Source organism: Sitophilus oryzae, unplaced genomic scaffold, assembly GCF_002938485.1.
Source record: "Sitophilus oryzae breed Bouriz unplaced genomic scaffold, Soryzae_2.0 scaffold_810_pilon_pilon, whole genome shotgun sequence".
NCBI lineage: Eukaryota > Metazoa > Arthropoda > Insecta > Coleoptera > Curculionidae > Sitophilus > Sitophilus oryzae.
The window spans coordinates 5,130,481-5,149,910 of NW_022147429.1; the positions used below are offsets into that span (position 1 = coordinate 5,130,481).

A 19,430-nucleotide genomic window follows, 5' to 3' on the forward strand; every position below is an offset into this window, starting at 1 on the left:
GACAGATGGGAACTTTCATCTCTAATTTAGAAAGAGATACTAAAAATAAATTAACTACATATTGCTTCAAAAATCATCAAAATCAACCCACTAGAATAAAATATATTATAGGTACTTTAAAAAACATCAAAATTTTAAGGTGGCCGTTTTCGCGCCTGTTAGTGTAGATAGCAAAATGTGGCTTAAAACTAATTAGTGTTTTTTACAACAAATATCTTACCAGGTATACTAGTTCCTAAAGCGACGAACACTATGGCGGTCACTCCATCTCTAATACCGAGTGTTGCGCCAAAGTGGGACGCTACGTCTCCTATCACTGCTGTAACCACGCCTATACAGAATATTGATACCACAAAGCACAAATATCCCTTAAAAATACCTGAAATACAAATAGAAATTAGTGACTCAATAACTTAAAAAAAAATAGTAAAATATGGTTGTAGTTAATAAATAATGTAATGACTGTGATTATCAGAAAATATATTAATGTAAATGCAAATTAGAAATTTATACAAGGTGTTTTTTAAGTAGTTTTAAAAAGTTCAAAATGTGATTCCTCATATGTTTTTAAGGGAAAACCTTCATATAAATATGGAGTCTCAAGTTCCTCCTTTTTCATTTATAGAGTGTCAAAGATTTAAAAATAATCAAATTAAATCGGCTTAATATAAATAATAGTACGCCACTTTTTTTTCGAGAGAACCAATTTCTTTTTCTTGGATGTCAATATTTTTTAACAAACTTCATCTCTTAATTTTTACTCGTATATTGAACAGTTCTCGAGAAAAAAAAAATTATAACCAGTCTTTTGATATTAACGTTATGCTCGTTTTCTATCGATTTTGAGATATGCAATGTAGTTGATTTTTTTTCAAGAACCGTTCGATGTACAAGAAAAACTCAAGATATCAATCTTGTTAAAAAAGAATGGATAATCAATAAAAGAATAAAAAATAACCTTCTTTAAAAAAAACAGTGCCGCACCATTTATTTTAATCAGATAATCCAGGAGGTGTGTGCACACCGACGCCACTAGTTCAAGTAGGAAAGCAAAAGTTAATGAACTGCCTTTATATGGAAACACAAAATCGTAACAAAATCTCTGCTGTGAAACATTGCAAAACAGTTTCGAAACAATGATGGAGTTAGTTCTTGAAATTAATTCGACAAATTTTTCATAGATATGTTTCGTAATATAAATCACTTTTTGTTTCGAAACGTTTTTCCAACATATGGTTTCGCTACATAAGCAATAAAGATCTTAGTGTCACAATTTTTTCAAAACATTTTAGAAACAGACGTGGCTCACATTTACAAAGGTTTTATACCCGTTTTGTGCCTGAAAAGTTTCTATAATTTATTTGATATTCTGTCAGATATGAGAACATAACCTTGCTTTAATTTTTTGGATTTTGTTCTGCAGTTTTTGGAAAATGGGGAAGAATTAAGAATTTACATTCTTCAAGTTTTTATAGTATAATTAAAAAAGCAGAAGAAAGGACATATATAGTGATTACAAAAGAATGACCGAAGAAAAATATTATCAGTAAACGTTTTTTTATCTTGTTTCCACAATAGAATGCATGTTTTTATGTTTTAATTGTGTTATAATAGTAAATAAAAAATGTTTTAATTATTTTAACCAGAAGTTTTGATTGGCGTTGTTGACAGGTGACTAGTTCGAAATTTCTACACAGATAGCGCTCATTGCGTTCAGTGCATTCTCATTCATTGCGTTCATTCAACGAAACTAAATCGAAACATTTTGGAAACATATTTAAGGTTTCCATTTATTGTAGATTAATTTTCAAAATACGAGATTCTCTCTTTTTAAACACAAATATGGTATAATGCAGATGATTTGTGTCCCACTCCATGACAATTTTATAAAATAATGAATTAAAATTCCGCCATGTTGACCAGTGATAGCGTTTTTAACTAAAAAATGTGTTTTTATCGATTGAACATTTAAACTCATAATATTACATTAATTTATATAATTTTATTTTCAGCACCATGATATAGAAATAAAATAAAAATCTATATTTCAAACAAAAATATTTTGTAGCAATAAATAATGATATATAGAAAGAGCATTAAACATATAAAAGTACATTACTAAACTAAACGATGAATTTGATTTTGGCAAAAATTTTTTTTGGTGAAAAGAACTTAAAAACAAAGATCTTAAGATAAAACAAAATATGGCAGAAATCAACATTGTTGTTGATGTTTGCTTTCATTTTGAAATGCACACACAGCCATAAGCTATTTTAATTTGGTATTTTGTTTCTCCACGTTTAGAAACAACGGTTGCACAAAACGGGAACATCTTGGTCACAAATTGCAGAAAATGTTTTGAAATGGTTTCTCTAAAAGTTTTGATTCCGCATCGAAATTTTTTTAAAAACGTCTAGTGCCACCACATTGGAAACACGTGTAATCAAGCCATATAAAATATATAGGTTTCGAAAATGTTTCCTATTTGCAGCATACCGTCTCCATTTTGTGTCAAGAAACAGAAACAATTATTGGAAACATTAACTAAAATGTGTCCAAAAATGCTACTTGGGCAAAACTAAAGAAAATAGTTTTTAAAGTAGTTTTGCGAAATATTGCGATATTTTTTTTATCACCCTGTAGATGAGAAGGGAAGTACTTTAAAATCCATGTTTTCCGTGAATACATATTAGGAAACACACCCTAATATTTTTTAGACTACCCATTAGGAAACCATGTATATTCTACAAAAATAAATTTGGGTTTCGTTGATTTTTTGGTTTAGTTTAATTATTGTAATTAAACTAAATTAGATTGTAATTAGCAGAAAATACATTAATGTAATTGCAAATTAGAAATTTATATATTCTATAAAAATTCATTTTAGGTTTTGTGTTCTATCATAATTTACCAAATCACGATGAACACTTTAATAATAAAAAATTAAAAACATAATTTTATCATATTTTTAATTCCTAAATCCTGACTTCACCTCAGTCATTTTACTATTTTTATAGAGTTTAATTTAATAAACTCAAAATATCGATAGTAATGGAAGAAAACCGATTCTGCACCTATCTTAATGGAGGTGGGTGCAATATTCGCATTCTCTCACTACATCGATATAATAAATAATCAATTACTATAAATAACATTAATAACAAATTCGACAAACCAAACATAGAAAAATGTGAATATAAAGATCACTAATATAGAGATCAATCTCAACTTAAAGATATTTTTATCATCTCTATGATAAGAGCACATGTAAATATGATATTTACGTTTGTAGTGAATGATTCACTACATCATAAACTAAAAAATATAAAGTGTCATTGAAACCACTAATTTATTCGACTAATAGCGCGGTTCTGAATGAAGCTTTAAAATCTTACATATTACTGTGACAAATTACCACTCTCATGGATGCCTCTCGTTTTACAGAATACATGCCATATTCATTGCTGCCAGAAAACACATCTAAAGAAATCTTTGGAAACTCGTAAAACGGTTGACGTTTTATAGAACAAAACCACTTAGCTTTATTAACAGTGGCTGTCGATTTCTTGCACTATCATCAGCTTTCTTTACGTTGCCGGAAATCGGTTCGAAATCAAAATCGCTTGAACTAAACGACTTGCAATTTCATTTCAGAAAATTGACTACTTCCATAATAGAACCGGATATGACGAAACATTTTTTGTTCGAAATCCTCGTTTCATGCCAATCGGTTTTGAATTCAGTTGGATTTATTACAAACGAGTTTGTGTGTCAGTCGCACATTGCAAAAATCAAAATGTCGTTTAGCGAATAGTGATTAAGCTGTCTCAATTCCACGGTGTAATGGATATTTGAATGGGAGTAAAAATGAATATTCGATCCTAATAGAAAATTGATAACAAAAATAATTTGTTCTTGATACAGACAAAAGCGTTTAATCAAAGAGCGAAACGTATCGTTAAAAAAGAAAAGTATATTTTGTTCTATACACATCAGAATAATTACGAGAATTCGATACATTTAATTTCTTATGCAGTTTTTCTGTTTATACAGGGTGATTCACGGAAATGGTACGTTAGATGTTTATGGAGAACTGCTGATAGGATTTTGATAAAGGCACCTACTCCATCCGTCAAAATTATTTTCAGTGTTACATTGTTGCCGGTTCATACTAAAAATAGTAGCATCTTTGTTATTTTAAATCGAACACCTGGTATATTACTACATTTTCTACTTTTATATCTCATAAGTTTATAATAATAATTCTAACCTATCTCTAATAGTTTTCGAGATAAAAAATAAAACGTGTATAATTATGTAAATTTATTTCCGTTTATATGAACCGTATGATCGAATAAAAACGGCGTCAGCGATGGCTATGTAATGAAGATCGCTGTCATTTTAGATGTAAAATTATATGGGAAATGTCATCGATCGTCATTTCCAAGCCAACTGTATGCCGTTTTTTTCGATCATACGGTATAATGGTTTCGTTTAAAAAAAATCGCTACGATGACAAATATTTAAACTTTATACCATCACTTTATTTATACTTTTGCATAATTTCTGAAATTGTCATGGTAACTAAATTCTTGAAATAAAACTATAATCATAGAATTATTATTTTTTTAACAACTCTACTTAAAACAGGAAAGTTTAGATAAAGAAACATGATATAATCGATAAAAAGCAATTTTATTTACTTTTCGTTAATAATAATATACATAAGCTTAGATTTAAAATGAAAATGATTTAGGTAATTTTTAAAGAATGATATAATTAAAGATAGATAATGAGCCTATTGATTTTTAAAGAATATATACAGGGTGTCCCAGAAATAAGTGCAAATATTTTAAAGGGTGGTAGATCTGGTAAAAAAAACATTTTTTCTCTTTACCATTTTTCCAATAAGTCCAAAATAGTTATTATATTAACATATAGAGTTATTTTCTTTGAAAATTTAAACAAAAAATGCTTTTTTGCTTAAATTTTGAGAACCACTGGATTTTTTCTGGATTTTCTTTCATGTAAATTTAATATACTCCCTGTGTTACCATATTATCATGAAATTATGCTTTTTAACTTAAATTCCGAATTTTCAATTTTTTTTTTGCAAAAAAACTACATAAGCGTGTTTCTGAGGCCGAAATATACTACCAGTTAAAATGTTTGCACTTATTTCTGGGACACCCTGTATAGTGTTGAATATAAAATAACAAATTTTTGCAATTTTATAGCAAACGGAAATAAATATTTCTTTTGCTTCTCTTGTATAATATCCAATAATAAAAGATAGATATAGGTTGTATAATAGACAAATTGTGGATGTGAAAGTAGTCTCAAAAAATATAACAATATAATGGATGTTCCATTTAAAATAACAAAAACACTACCAACTTTCAAATGATTCAGTGTAACAAAACTATGAAACGGTGTAACGCTGATAATATTTTAGATATACAGAGCAGATGAATTTATATAAAAATCACCGGTTCTCCAGAAACGTCTAACGTACCATCACTGTGAATCACCCTATATATAAAAATATCGCATAAGTAGATATACATATACCTACATATCGCAGTAGATACAAAAATGTACCTACCTAATCATTAAAATATATAAAAAAGTTAATTTATAAATTAGTTAACACCTATTTAGATAGTTCTGCATCATAACTAAAATCTGATCAAAAAAAAACGGCGTCAGCGATAGCTATCAAATGAAAATCGCTGTCGTTTTACATGTAATCAATCGTCATTGCAAGCCAACTGCAAGACGACGTTTTTTTCGATCCCCGTATAATCCTTATTATTATATTCTCTTTCTTCTTTATATAGGAACACTCGTCTGAGGAACTTACAGAATGAGTTGCCATTAAGAATACTGAAAGGATTCTTTTAATTTACACCCCGCTGCTTTTATTACCAAGAGAAGCTCTATTTCATCGTTGAAATTGTCTGATAATAAAACTCAATTACAGTTTAATTATGTTCATCTTGGTGTCTTCCGCCATAAAAAAATATATATATTTATTTAAAGAAAGAAGGTTTACTGAAATTAAATCAAAAAAAGGTTAGGTTAGGTTAGGCAACACCTTATAGACGGAGAGCTGGCTACATAAAAAACCTTATCATCGTTACATGGCCAATTTTTCTTGTGAAGTATCCTTTTGTGTAGCCATTATGAAATAATCATCTCTGCCAGCGCGATCCCGGGGCTTAAAGCGGAGGCGACCAATCGAAAGGGGGAAATTTTGACACTAAAAATATTATAAGGCACACGAGTTATAATTACCAAATAGCTTTTATTTATTATTAATAAACGTTGAAAATTGTTGAGAGACATTTCGTGGCTAAAATGCCGACAGACAACGCGAAAGAGGTATGCAATTATGACAAAAAATAATCATAGCATAGACATGCATGCCGATTGGTGAAATGTTGTTTATTTATTTAAGAAGCCGTATGCAAAAGGACGGACAAAAAAATCGTGGCTCAATCAGCAGTAGACAATTATCAAAAGTGCGATATTATTCTACAGGGTGAATCTTGAATAAGTGCAAATATTTTCAAAGCTGGTAGATCTCGATAAAAGAAATATATTTTCAAAAAATGTACAATTTTCAACATATTTTCTTGCGAAAAAAACCCTCATAGACGTGTTCCTGGGACCGAAATATATCATCCCTAAAAATATTTGAGATTATTTAAAACATTATTTAAAACTCACCCTGTATAAGCGTTTTCAGAAAACGCTCGCGGCGTTATCAATTGAAACATAATACATGTAAGTCTACAAAAATTTTACGGTGCAGATCATGTGCAGATATCGACTCAAAGGAAGACTCGTTTGCGAGAGCGAGGATCTGCAGTACGATAAGTCAGATACAAATAGTGAGACAGAATAGTAAATGTATGATATCTGTTATTGAAATAATAAAAAATATAGTTATAATATAATCCTATACATGATTTATCTATACTTAAATGGATGAGGCGGCGGGTATTCCCTGAAAGCGTGTTTCTTGTATCGAGATCTCTCAGTTCTGAAAATATTTGCACTTATTCAAGACTCACCCAGTAGAATAATTTCGCGCTTTTGATTTATTTGTCTGCCACTGGTTTAGCTACGATCTTTTTGTCTGTCCTTTTGTATACGGCTTTTTAAATAAATAAACATGACATCTCACCAATCGGCATGATGTATGCCATAATTTTTTCTTTTTTCAAAATATCATGCCTCTTTCGCGTTGTCTGCTGGCACTTTAGCGACGAGAAAAATGTCTGTCAACAATTTTCCATGTTTCTTAATAATAAATAACAGCTATTTTCGCAATTATAACTCGTGTATAGTCTGTGAAATGAATAACTTTGAATTTGACAGTTCCCGCAGGCTTTTCTAGTGTTAATTTTATTAGGTTAGCAACTTGCGGCCATGCTGGTGCAATGCCGTCTCTAATAGAACAGCCTCGGAGCGAGATTTATAACGTCACGCTGAAAAGGTACTCCTTAGTCAATGTAGATAGTTTTAGTGTTAAGAATAATAATTTAAAAAAATATGTGGTCATCTTTTGACAAGTTTATATTAGTTTATTAATTGCAGCAAACATTATGTGGTGTGTGGTGTGAATATTTTATATGTAATTTTTTGGACTATATTCGACACTATGTTATATGACACAACACTGATGAAGGCTATAATGTTAGCCGAACCGGGTTTTTTTAAACCAAATAAAGATAATTAAAAACCAAATGAAAAATTAATCAGAGTTTTTCTCGAACCTAAATCCCAAGAAAATCAAAAATTTTAGAATAATTTTATATATAAAATGACAGCGACCTTTATTTCATAGCCATTGCTGACGCCTTCTTTTCTATGATATTGTATTATTTGCAAATATAATTTTTCCAACACTGATACTAACAAATATACGTATATAAAATATACGTATAAATTTTGTGAATGCAAATAATAATACATCGCTATGAGTAGATATTGAATGTTTCTTGTGAAATTAGATCGATTTTCAAACCCGAAAATTTAAAATATATTTTACATTTTACCCATTATCTTATGTACCTATTCATTATTTGTATAGTAAAACATTTGCTGCATTTGTATGGTTTATAGTTTATTTGCAAAAGTTTTTATTACTTTAAATAGGTATGTATATTGTATTTATTATCTGTATATTATGTAGGTATATTTCATGTAAACTATATCATTTTTAAAATACAAACCAGTAATACGAAGAATAATTATTATGTTTTCCATGTATTCTACAACAAATTTATTAATCCGTAATATCTAACTAGCGTGACGTCATAAATCTCGCTCCGAGGCTATTCTATTAGAGACGGCATTGGTCTGATATTTAGAAATGTCAAAAGCTGATGACATTTTATTTTTGACAATTATGACATTTCGTGTTGATTTTTGCAAGAAGAGGTAGAACTGTCACTTGTTTTGTTATTTTCCTTTTCTATTTCACGAAAGTAAAAAGAGTTACCTATCTGATTCGTTCAGGCACTTAATTTAAAGAATATCAGTATCTTTTTTGACAAAGGGATTTTATATTTGCCATGTTGGTAAAAAATAACGGCCAAAATTCAAAGTTATTCATTTTATAGACTATATACCTTATAACATTTTTAGTATTAAAATTTCATCCTTTCGATGGCCGCCCCCGCTTTAAGCCACGAGATCGCGCTGGCAGACATGACTATTTCATAATGCCTGCACAAAAGGATACTTCACAAGAAAAATTAGCCATGTAACGATGATAAGGTTTTTTATGTAGCCAGCTTAAGAGCTGGCTACATAAAGGACTATTAGACAACTCTTAGTAATCAAATGGTTCCACCATGTCTCAAGCCTATCGGTCTATAACCTATCGGAAAAATCGTTCCCTTACAATCCATCACACTCATAATGGCCTCTCTAATGTGTTTTTAAGCATACAGCCAGAATAAAAACACAACTTTAAATTGTTTAACATATAAGAATCGTGTAGGTAATGTAAATAACAAATACTTTTAATCGTTAAATTTAATGTTGCGTGTTTAGTATAATTGTTATGCTTTGCCTTAATTGAGCTTTCATCAAGTTGTAAAAAATATACCGCCAATTCTAATTCATGGGTTCGAAATATAAAACACAGCAATTAAAATTTTATTTATACAAAAATGGCATTTTTAACTACCTTTAAAGACCATAAATAGCGTTTAAACAAGAAAATAATCAAATAAATACCGAACAAAATGCGAGTTGGTATTTTTCAAGTTTTCCTGAAACGCTTCTAAACCTTTTATTACACGGCTGACACTGCGATGAGGTTAATTATAGTTTTATTAAGCTTTTAACACCTGCCCAGCTGTATAGAACAGAGCAACTATAAAACAGTAAAACGGTAATTACAGCTAAGCTATGTATTTACTTTCTGAAATGGATAAGTATTTTCTTTCTTCTTCTCATTTTTCTCTTATTTTCTTTTATGTATAATAGGTTTTATAAGTCTAGATAATTATTAAATCTTTTAATTTCAACTCGATACCTCCACGCGTTCCTGAGATAAAGGATATTGACAGACAGACCACAAAGTGATCCTATATAAGGTTTTTCTTTTTGAGGTACGGAACCCTAAAAATCAAGTTTTTTTAACTAATTTGTTTGCATCTATTTTGAAAATTTAAAAAATTCTGAACTTGCATCTGATTTGAGAATTTAAAAAATATCTTTAGCAAGTACTACATAATCTACTTTTGAATTTCTTTTGGACAAATAAACTATTATATTATATAAGTTTAGTTTTCTTTGTCTTATTCCACAATAACTCTTTTTTTCTTAAAATGTTTCAAATAGAAAACTGTTTTTTTGTAAAGATAATTAAAACTTCAATTTGTATGTTTTTCAAACTCCTAATTAGCAGAATTTTCCATGTTATTTAATTTTTGTAGTCATTAAAATGAGATTAATTAACGAATTTCAGTTGGGCTAATAAGCTGCTCCTTTCACGAGTTTTTCAGTTACACCCAATTATATTTTACGAAAAAATCGACTAAATTAGAAGCTAAATAAAAAATATACTACTAAAAGTACTTTTATAATATTATTTAAACTAATTTTAAATATATTAAGAAAAATCTACATTTATTAATTTAATATTGATACGATGCTGTATTGAACACCAAATTCCATTATAAATCACTGTAGTGTTTATTATTTTTTATTTATTTTATTATCAAGTATATCAAATAGGAGACGGCGAAAGAGCCTCAATATGGTTGACTTAAATTCCAATTTATCAGTGCCGCTTTATTTATTTTTATCATATTGCAATATAAACTAGGATAAACTCAATAATTTACTTATTGAGAAATGAATAAATATTTACTAATAGTTAAAATTGAGTAAAATAGAATATACTTCCAATAAATATAAATAGAATAATTCAATGATCTAATAACAAAAATATTGATATGCTACTGGAGTAACTAAAATTTATAAAATTACCATATTAAACTATTTTTAAATATATTTACTCTGCTGCAGAAAATTTCGGTGAACTTTAATGTCTTGTAACTTTTTATTTATTGTCCAATTTTCATGATTTTTTACCAGATTATGATCAATTAATTGCAATTGTTTTATAATATTTCACTAATTATCTTTTTTTGCTTGGGCGATATTATACAGATATAAAGGCCGAGAACGTAATACAAGGGAAATATCGTCTGAGTCCTCACTGTGCCATAGCCATCTCGTGCTACAGTTGCAGCCAAAACTGTGCGGCAGCGTAACCGTCACAGCTGAACCTTTTCACGCAGCTAACACACATCACAGATTGAACATTCGAGCGGGACAAAATTATCGTGCGGAGACAAAATAATACCCACTCGATCGGATCTGCTCACTGATCAGAGGGGGTGCCTACTCGAGCGTATCGGAGAAACAAAAATCATTAATGTTTCACGTTTGTGACGTGGAACGTCCGCACTCTACTAAACAACACAAATTCAAATCGGCCAGAGAGAACAGCACTGGTCTCACAGGAACTCTTCGTTAAATATAGATGTTGCCGCTCTTAGCGAAACCCGTTTTGCAGATGAAAATAGTGTCACTGAGAAGTATTACACATTCTTTTGGAACGGTCACCCCTCAACACACAGGAGAATTAATGGCATAGACATTGCAATCAAAAACAAAATCGCCACTAGATTAACAGAAGTACCTATTGGTGTCTCCGAACGTTTTATGGCCCTAAGGTACCCCATATCAGACAAAACTTACGTGAACATCATTAGTGCATACGCTCCCACCCTAGAAGCTACAATTATTGAGGATAAGGAAATATTTTACCGAACTCTACAAAATGCTCTCCAGCGAATTCCAAAGCAATCCATTTCAAAACAAATCATCTTGCTAAGTGACTTTAATGGCCGTGTCGCCAAACAGCAGGAAATATGGCCTGGCGTATTGGAAAAACATGGAATGAAAAACGTAAATAGCAATGGTGAACGCTTATTAACAACAAACACAGAGTATAATCTTTCCATCATCATTACACGGTTCATGTTGAAGGACCAGTTTAAAGATACCTGAAAACATCCCAGATCCGGCCACTGGCATAAATTGGGCCACGTAATCGTTCGAAGGACGCATCTAAAAGATATCACAAAAACCAGAATAGATGCCGAATGTATTCCTGACCACCGACTTTTAATTTCATAAATGACTATCCAGTTTAAACCCAACATTCACACTGTAAAAAGCAAAATAACGTGACCAGACAGAATGTACGTAGTCTAGGGAACAACGATACCGCCGACGCCCTCCGGGAAACTATCAAAGAATCACTTCCACCGATAACCTTAATCTCGGAACCTGAACAGGGCTGGACACGATTAAGGGATGCGATTTATAGTACCAGCGAAGCAGTACTAAGAAAGTCTAACAAAAAAAAACAACCAGACTGGTTTAACGATATATGCGGATGATTTCAAAAAAATCGTAAAAAGTATAAAATTGGAAGAAAAGTATTAAAAATAAAAAAATAAACAAGAACGATTTAAATGAAACTGATTTGACTCCTCCCCAGTCTTTTATTCAATAGTATTTTAATTAGATTTTTAAAGAGTAAAAGAGCATGTAAATAAATACATTTACAAAGCTCTATTGGGCACAGTCGACTAGATGTTTAAAGCAGAATTAAATTTTAATTAACCGCATGACGGTGTCAGCGGTGAGATAAAGGCTATACAAGCTTTTCAGGAAAATCTGAAAAATAGCAGGCGGCGTTTATTTGATTATTTACCTTTCAAGCGCTTTTTATGCACTTTCAAGGTGGACGATAATAACATTTATGCTGTTAAAGTTCATGAATAAAAGATTAATTGCTTTATTTTACGACAAAATAAAACTTTACAGTATAATTTCCATATCGATAGCTCAATTATTGCGAGACATAAAGATTATGTTGGAATTTACTAGTGTTTTGAAAGCTATTATTAACTTCTTAATGATTTTTCAGTGACAATAAAAGATTATTTTTTGCCGAAAACGGTCTAAAGTACAGGGTGTTCCAAAGTCGAGCCTCATCATTGGGATCTCCAAAATTAGAAGAGATACGAGGTCGGTGTAATGTAATAGCCGGATAATTTGATGCAGATCAAAATATCATCTTAAAAGTTTAAAAATTCCGATTTGCTTCTTCCGAAAATTCTTGAAAAAAAAGAATACCTATTTGCAATTCAATTTTTTCTAAACCGCAGTTTCGGCTACAACCAAACAGTGAACATCCAGTTCAAACCCAACATCGACACTGTCAAAAGCAAAACAACATGACGAGACTGAACGTACGGAGTCCAGGAAACAACGATACCGCCGACGCCCTCCGCAAAGCTATCAAAGAATCACTTCCACCGGTAACCTCAATTTCGGAAGCTGAACAAGGCTGGACACAATTAAGATATGCGATTTACAATACCAGGAAAGCAGTACTGAGAAAATCTAACAAAAAGAAACAACCAGACTGGTTTAACGATATATTTATGCCGTTGATTTAAAATAATTACTAAAAAATTGAATTTATTGGAATAAACGAAATCTCCAATAATAACAATATCTTAGGTTATATCCTTGTTTATATATTAATAGTTAGTCAATGTGCCTGTATAAGTCGATGCTGCCAATTGGTGGCAGAAATTAAAACGTAAAAAGGGGCGGAGACTATTGAATTTGGCAAAGAAGTAGGGACTAGGAATTCTTCGAATTTAATTCTCGGTAAAGAATAAAATATCTTATCTGCTTTGAACCGAATTTTTACCTCAAAGCGTTATTTACATTTTTTATTTTTGGATATGGATTTATATTTATTTTGATTTTTCATGGCCCCTTGTTAAATACTAAATTATTTTATTAGGTATATATGTATATATTTTATTTCTAGATGGATAATTAAAAAATATATGAAACTATACCTACCTACCTCTGTAACTTTGTAAAAAGTATGACGGATTTAACATAATGTTTTTTTTTAAATGTAACATCCTATTTTATTTTAGATCCTGCGTAAAATTATTACTTTTTTATGTATAATCCTTGTATAATGGTGTAACCTAAAACTAGTTTTCTAATATTTCAATTTGTTGATGAAGAAAAAATATTAGATACTATGTAGATATTTAAGGCAGATGCTACAGGGTGTTCAACATATATTAATGGTTAATTCTACGTATTTAAAATTAAAAAAATATCTGCAGACTCTTTCAATGACACAGCCTATACTGAGTGTTTTTTTTTAAAGTGGTTCACCTCTATAACTTTTTTATTTTTTCAGATTCCGAGAAAAAAACTAAATTGGGAATGTTAGTAGGTATATGACATAAATCGAGATTGATTCGTATTCAGTTAGTTTCGGTCACTTCCTGTTTCACCGGAAATGTATACATTTGATTTTTAAATGGTACCCTCGGTATTTTTTATACCGTAAGATCGAATAAAAACGGCGTCAGCGATGGCTATGAAATGAACATCGATGACATTTCTCATATAAATTTACATATAAAATGACAGCGCTTTTCATTTCATAGCCATTGCTGACGCCGTTTTTATTCGATCATACGGTACTTTATTTGATAGAAAATGACATTCTGAATAGAATGACAACTTTTGACATCAACAATCATATGTCAACTTTTGACATTTTCAATTAAATCAAAAATAGCATTTTAAAATTCAATCTAGTGTCATGGCTGTGTTAAAACCATTATTTTTTAATCAAGGATTAATCAAGGAGCTTTGGAAAAATTGATTTGGTCGTCTAATATTTTTTGTGTCTTTTCCTGGTCAGTTGAAATATGCCCATTTCGTATTTTAATCATAACTCAATTTTTTTTAATGAAACGAGAGTGGCTCATTAGCATATTTGGAAAAGCATTTTTTGATACCTAATAAATTTTGGTACCTAATTTTGGTAAATAATTTGGTACCACACACTCCGTATGTCGAGTCAAACTGTCGTTATCTTTACGACCGGTTACATGTTGTTTATTATCATGGCACTCTACTAGATTGAACTTTAAAATACTATTTTTTAAGTAAAAGAGTCAAAAGTTGACATTGAATTATTCTATTGAGAATGCCATATTCTGCAAAATAAAGTAAAAAAATACCGACGGTACCATTTAAAAACCAAAAGTTGTAGTCATTTCCGGTGAAACAAGAAATGACCGAAACTAATTGAATACATCAATCAAGCTACTTTTGAAAAACACCCGATATATTATAATTCTTTCTGATAGATTTTACAAAATCCTTCAACTTCTATTAAGAATGTCATATAACTAAATAAATCACTTTACTTAATGTTTAATAATAAATAATTTTTGTTTTGTCATATGGCAACTTGTTATAATGTAAATGAATTAAAAGAAGGATAAAATTCAGAACAGATTGCAAGCTGTTGAGTATAGGTGTACTTAATATACTTTCTTAACAAATGTTGAAAGGTTTTGTAAAATCACTAGAAAAAATAATAATATATATATCGGATCAGCCAAAAAAAATGTTTGAACACAGTGTAGCATCTAACTGCAAGTATTTTTACATATAAATATATTTTTTTTTCATCTCTGTAAAACACTCCTACCAAATTTGTGTAGTCCAACTTCGGAAACAACTGACAGTTAAGTAACATAGGAATAAAATTTTACTTTTTTTTTAAATTGTAAATACTTACTAACGTTATTTATAAAAAAAAGTTATAGAATTTTAGGCAGAATCGAAAATAAAATAAAAATGGAGTTTTGCATTAAAAAACATGTATCCGCCACATTTTTTGAAGCAACCAGTATACTCAAAAATAACATTTGAACTGTGTCTCTAAAGATTCTCTATACCCTTTTTTTTATTTTTTTGGAATTCCCAAAACAAACGAGATAATTAACTTTATTTCTTTCGTGATATCTCATTTTATAATATTTCGGAAGAATTAATCAGGTATCTTATTTTTATAATTATTAGAAATAAATCGGAATTAAAGGATAAGGGATATGTAAATATATACCATACGATAAAAAAAAACGGCCTCAGAGGTGGTTTGGAAATGAATATCGATGTCATTTGTACGTAAACAAATAGACGCCGTTTTTTTTCGCTCATACCGTATAAGAAAAAAAATTTAATAAAGCAAACGCATTTATTAATACATGTATATAGATTTACATGGTATGAAGAAATTCGCATTATGATCTCTGAAGGTCCCACCAATGCTTGGTTAAAGTGGCGAGTACGACCACTTAGCAGTCACACCTATAATAATTTAATAAAATATGAATATAATAAACAAACTTATTTCTTTTAGATTTTTTAAAAGCGAGTTATATGTGTTAAGTGGTTTTTGATTATTTTAGCTAATTTTTTTTTAGACATATGATTATTTTAGACCAAATTGTCTGCCCACTCAAACGTCTTTCAAAATTATAATGTAGGAAATTCTTAATATGTTTTAATTGGGAATACTTTTAGAAAGTTTCATTTTCACCAAACAAAACTACGTGTGTATAATAAATTGCAGTATAATCAACTATAATGCACGATATATACTGGGGCGTCAAAACTAGATGTTGGGTTTTTTCTCAATTATTTCGAACAGAAGTCCAATTTTTTCTCCAAAAATTTTGTCCAACTTTGTTTGAAAAATAATTTTTAAATCCATAATCGATGTTTATACAGCAATGTCCTCTTTTAGAATAGATAATTATTTTCAGCTGCATCGATAAAATAAATCATATTTACTGATGCCAAGTAAAAAAAATAATTAGGAAATTATTTTAGACATCTAATTCTTAATTTTTGTCGCTGATAAATAGATACATCACTTTTGACGACAAACCTACTAATAAAAATTGCGTAAAACAAATCATGTTTATTCGCAAAGAGACAATTGAAAACAATTTAATAACTATTAATTTGGGATATAGATCTTAATAAAACAAAAGTTGCATAAAAGCTTTGTTGATTTATGATATAAAATACAGTGTTTCATTTGAAATAGCAAAGACAAATATAATATCTAGTTTTGACTCATCCTGTATATAATAAACAATTTAGTCTATTTTAATATTATTATATGAATTATATAATTATTAATTATTAACTTAAATTAGTTCCAGTAAGAAACGTCGATATTACCTATTTTAACTTAACTTAGAAAGAGGGCTTTAAATATATATTTTATTAAATAAACAATAAAATTCAATCCAAAAAGGGTCAAAATATATTCTTTGGTCAAAATGAACTCTATACGACTACGACATTATGGTATTTTTTGAATGACAATTTAATAACAAATCCACCAAGCAAAAATACAAAATATAGCCTTTCTTTTCACAAACTCATAACCTTTGCTCATAACTAATAACTTTAAAAGTAAATATATATTTGAATCATCCTGTATATCTATAAAAATACCTCCCTGTCAAATTTACGCTACTTTTTGCAAGCATATTTTACAAAAAATATGATTTGAGTGAAAATATAAAATAGGAAATCTGATATGAAGCTTTATCTAAACACAGGGTTGACTGTAGATAAAAAATATTTTACGTTATCAAGTTATTAAGAAAAATTCTCGGAAAAATTATAAAATACACAATATATCTGACAAAAAGCAAAGTGAGAAATGAAACAATTTATAGCATAAAATCAGTATTTTTTTAAACTTTTAAGCAAACTGGGCATTATCGTTTAATCTATCTATCAATCTATCAAATGTTTATTATTAAACTTATCTCAGACTCTATAACATTTTTCCCAAGAGTGATTTAAAACAAATTTATATGAATTTAGAAATAAATATGAATAGTATTTACTTACCTGTAAAACAGATGCTTTTTGCTTAATTAAATATGTTGGAAAATATTATCCAGTAGGTACAAATACACAACACTTAAACACAACAAAATAAACTAATAAAATAATAGTTTCTAATCCAAATTTCACAAATACTGTTTATGTTTCTTCATGAGGGACGAAAAAACTGAATTTTTAATTACTCAGATATGCATTAAGGTATATTTCAATTCAAAAGCTTATAAATATTTATTTTTATAAGACATAACCTAAACGAAACGAAATTACAAGTCGAGAAAGATCAACAAAACTGCCGAATTTAGAAGCGAATATAACTTTTTTTCCTTTTTCTTGTCACAGTTGAAACAAACAAGGATAAAGCTATTTTCGTAAAACATGGGTGAAACGTGCTAATAAGTGGCCCAATAGATGTGACCTCGCGCCCTTCCATTTTTGAACGATGGGCGGGTTTAACGGATTCCCCTCAAAGAAAATCGTAGGGGAATACAAAAATTCAGAACGGGCAAGGCGCCACCTAGAAGACGGGCTTGTACTAAGCCCTCATTGTACATCTATTTATACATAATCAAGGGTTATATTAAGCGATTTTGTCAAATAAAATCAATATCTTTTAATACGTCAAATTTTTATCCGACAAAAAAGTGCTATTTGGAAGTTCAGGTCCCAAGGGATATATAATATCAAGGATAATATTATGGTGCATCGTTGTTGGAAACATAGGAAATCACATGCAAATTTTAAACTGTTTAATATTCTACATATTTAAATTGCTAATGTTTATCAGTGTCGTCTCTACTGAAGTAACGACTTGCTGTAGAAAGTTGCTTTTTTTACTAAAAGATAGCTAATTGGCTCTTCTAAAAACTGTCGTCGCCGGATTTTTTGTTTTTCATTTAATTAAAAAAAAATAAAAAGTATTTTTTTTCTGATATCGTGGCGGATGCGCCAGGCTTCAACTAGTATAATATATAATAACATTGATTTTACAGCAAAATCCTAAATAGATTTTTTAAAGGTTTATGTATGTGGTAAATACACATGCCAAATGTGAACAATTTTGGACCAGCCGATATTGAGTAATTTAAGAAAGATTACATCAATTTTTATATTCAAACCGAACAGGTAACAATCACAACCAGTCAAAAACCGACATACTATGATTTTTTAGGTTTACAAACTATGATTTTGCCATTGTCAAAAGTAATTTAATTTTAATATTCAGGAGATATTAACCAAAAAACATGTCAGATACACTCTCTAAGATAATTTCCTGGTAGTACCATTTTAACATTTTTCCTTCATGTGTATAACAATAAATTATTACTAGTACCGAATATTAAAATTTTATTAAAATTAAGTTATTCTTGAAAACGACGTTGACAACTTAAGGTATGTCGGTTTTTGACTGGTGTTTCATTGTTACCTGTTCAGTTTTAATTTAAAAATAGATGCAGTTTTTCTCAAATTTCTCAAAATCGCCTTGTCCAGGACTGTTTAAATTTGGCATGTGTGTTTACCAAACGTAGATCCTTAAAAAATCTTTTACGGCTTCGCTATAAAATCAATAGAGGGGCCAATATTTCGACAGTTTAAAATTTGCATGGGATTTCGTATGTTTCCAACAACGATACATTTCCAACAACGGTATAAGTGAATGAAACGCTTTTTTCTGCTATCCGTCATATAAAATATATCTGGAGGATTATAACGTGCTCTCCGTACGTGAAAATACCGGGAGGCTAAAATAATTATATTACAGAATAAACAAAAAATAATCCCGTTAACATATAAGCGAAATCTCCAATAGTAACAATATCTTAGGTTATATTAAGCAATTTTGTCGCAATTTGTTTGTTGAAAGAAATAATACCTATAAATTTAGTAAAAATAACAAAAATAATCAAGAACGATTCAAACGGAACTGATTTGACTCCTCCCCAGTCTTTTATTCAATAGTATTTTAATTAGATGTTTAAAGAGTGAAAGACCATATAAATAAATACATTTACAAAGCTCTATTGGGCACAGTCGACTAGATGTTTAAAGCAGAATTA

General features: G+C 29.7%; 1 protein-coding gene and 1 long non-coding RNA gene across 2 annotated transcripts in view; both read right to left on the minus strand.

Annotated features, from left to right (window-relative positions):
• LOC115889092 (sodium/calcium exchanger 1) overlaps nucleotides 1-19,430 on the minus strand; it is a 342,486-nt gene that overhangs the window by 67,487 nt on the left and 255,569 nt on the right. The window contains exon 5 of the mRNA XM_030909008.1: nucleotides 221-379. Within this exon, the coding sequence (XP_030764868.1) occupies nucleotides 221-379 (159 nt within the window). The remainder of the gene's footprint in view (nucleotides 1-220; nucleotides 380-19,430) is intronic.
• On the minus strand, nucleotides 15,687-17,520 carry LOC115888965. Its single transcript, XR_004051343.1, has 2 exons — nucleotides 17,380-17,520; nucleotides 15,687-15,813 (listed from the first exon to the last, which is right to left on the minus strand). It is a non-coding gene; the product is annotated as an uncharacterized LOC115888965 (long non-coding RNA).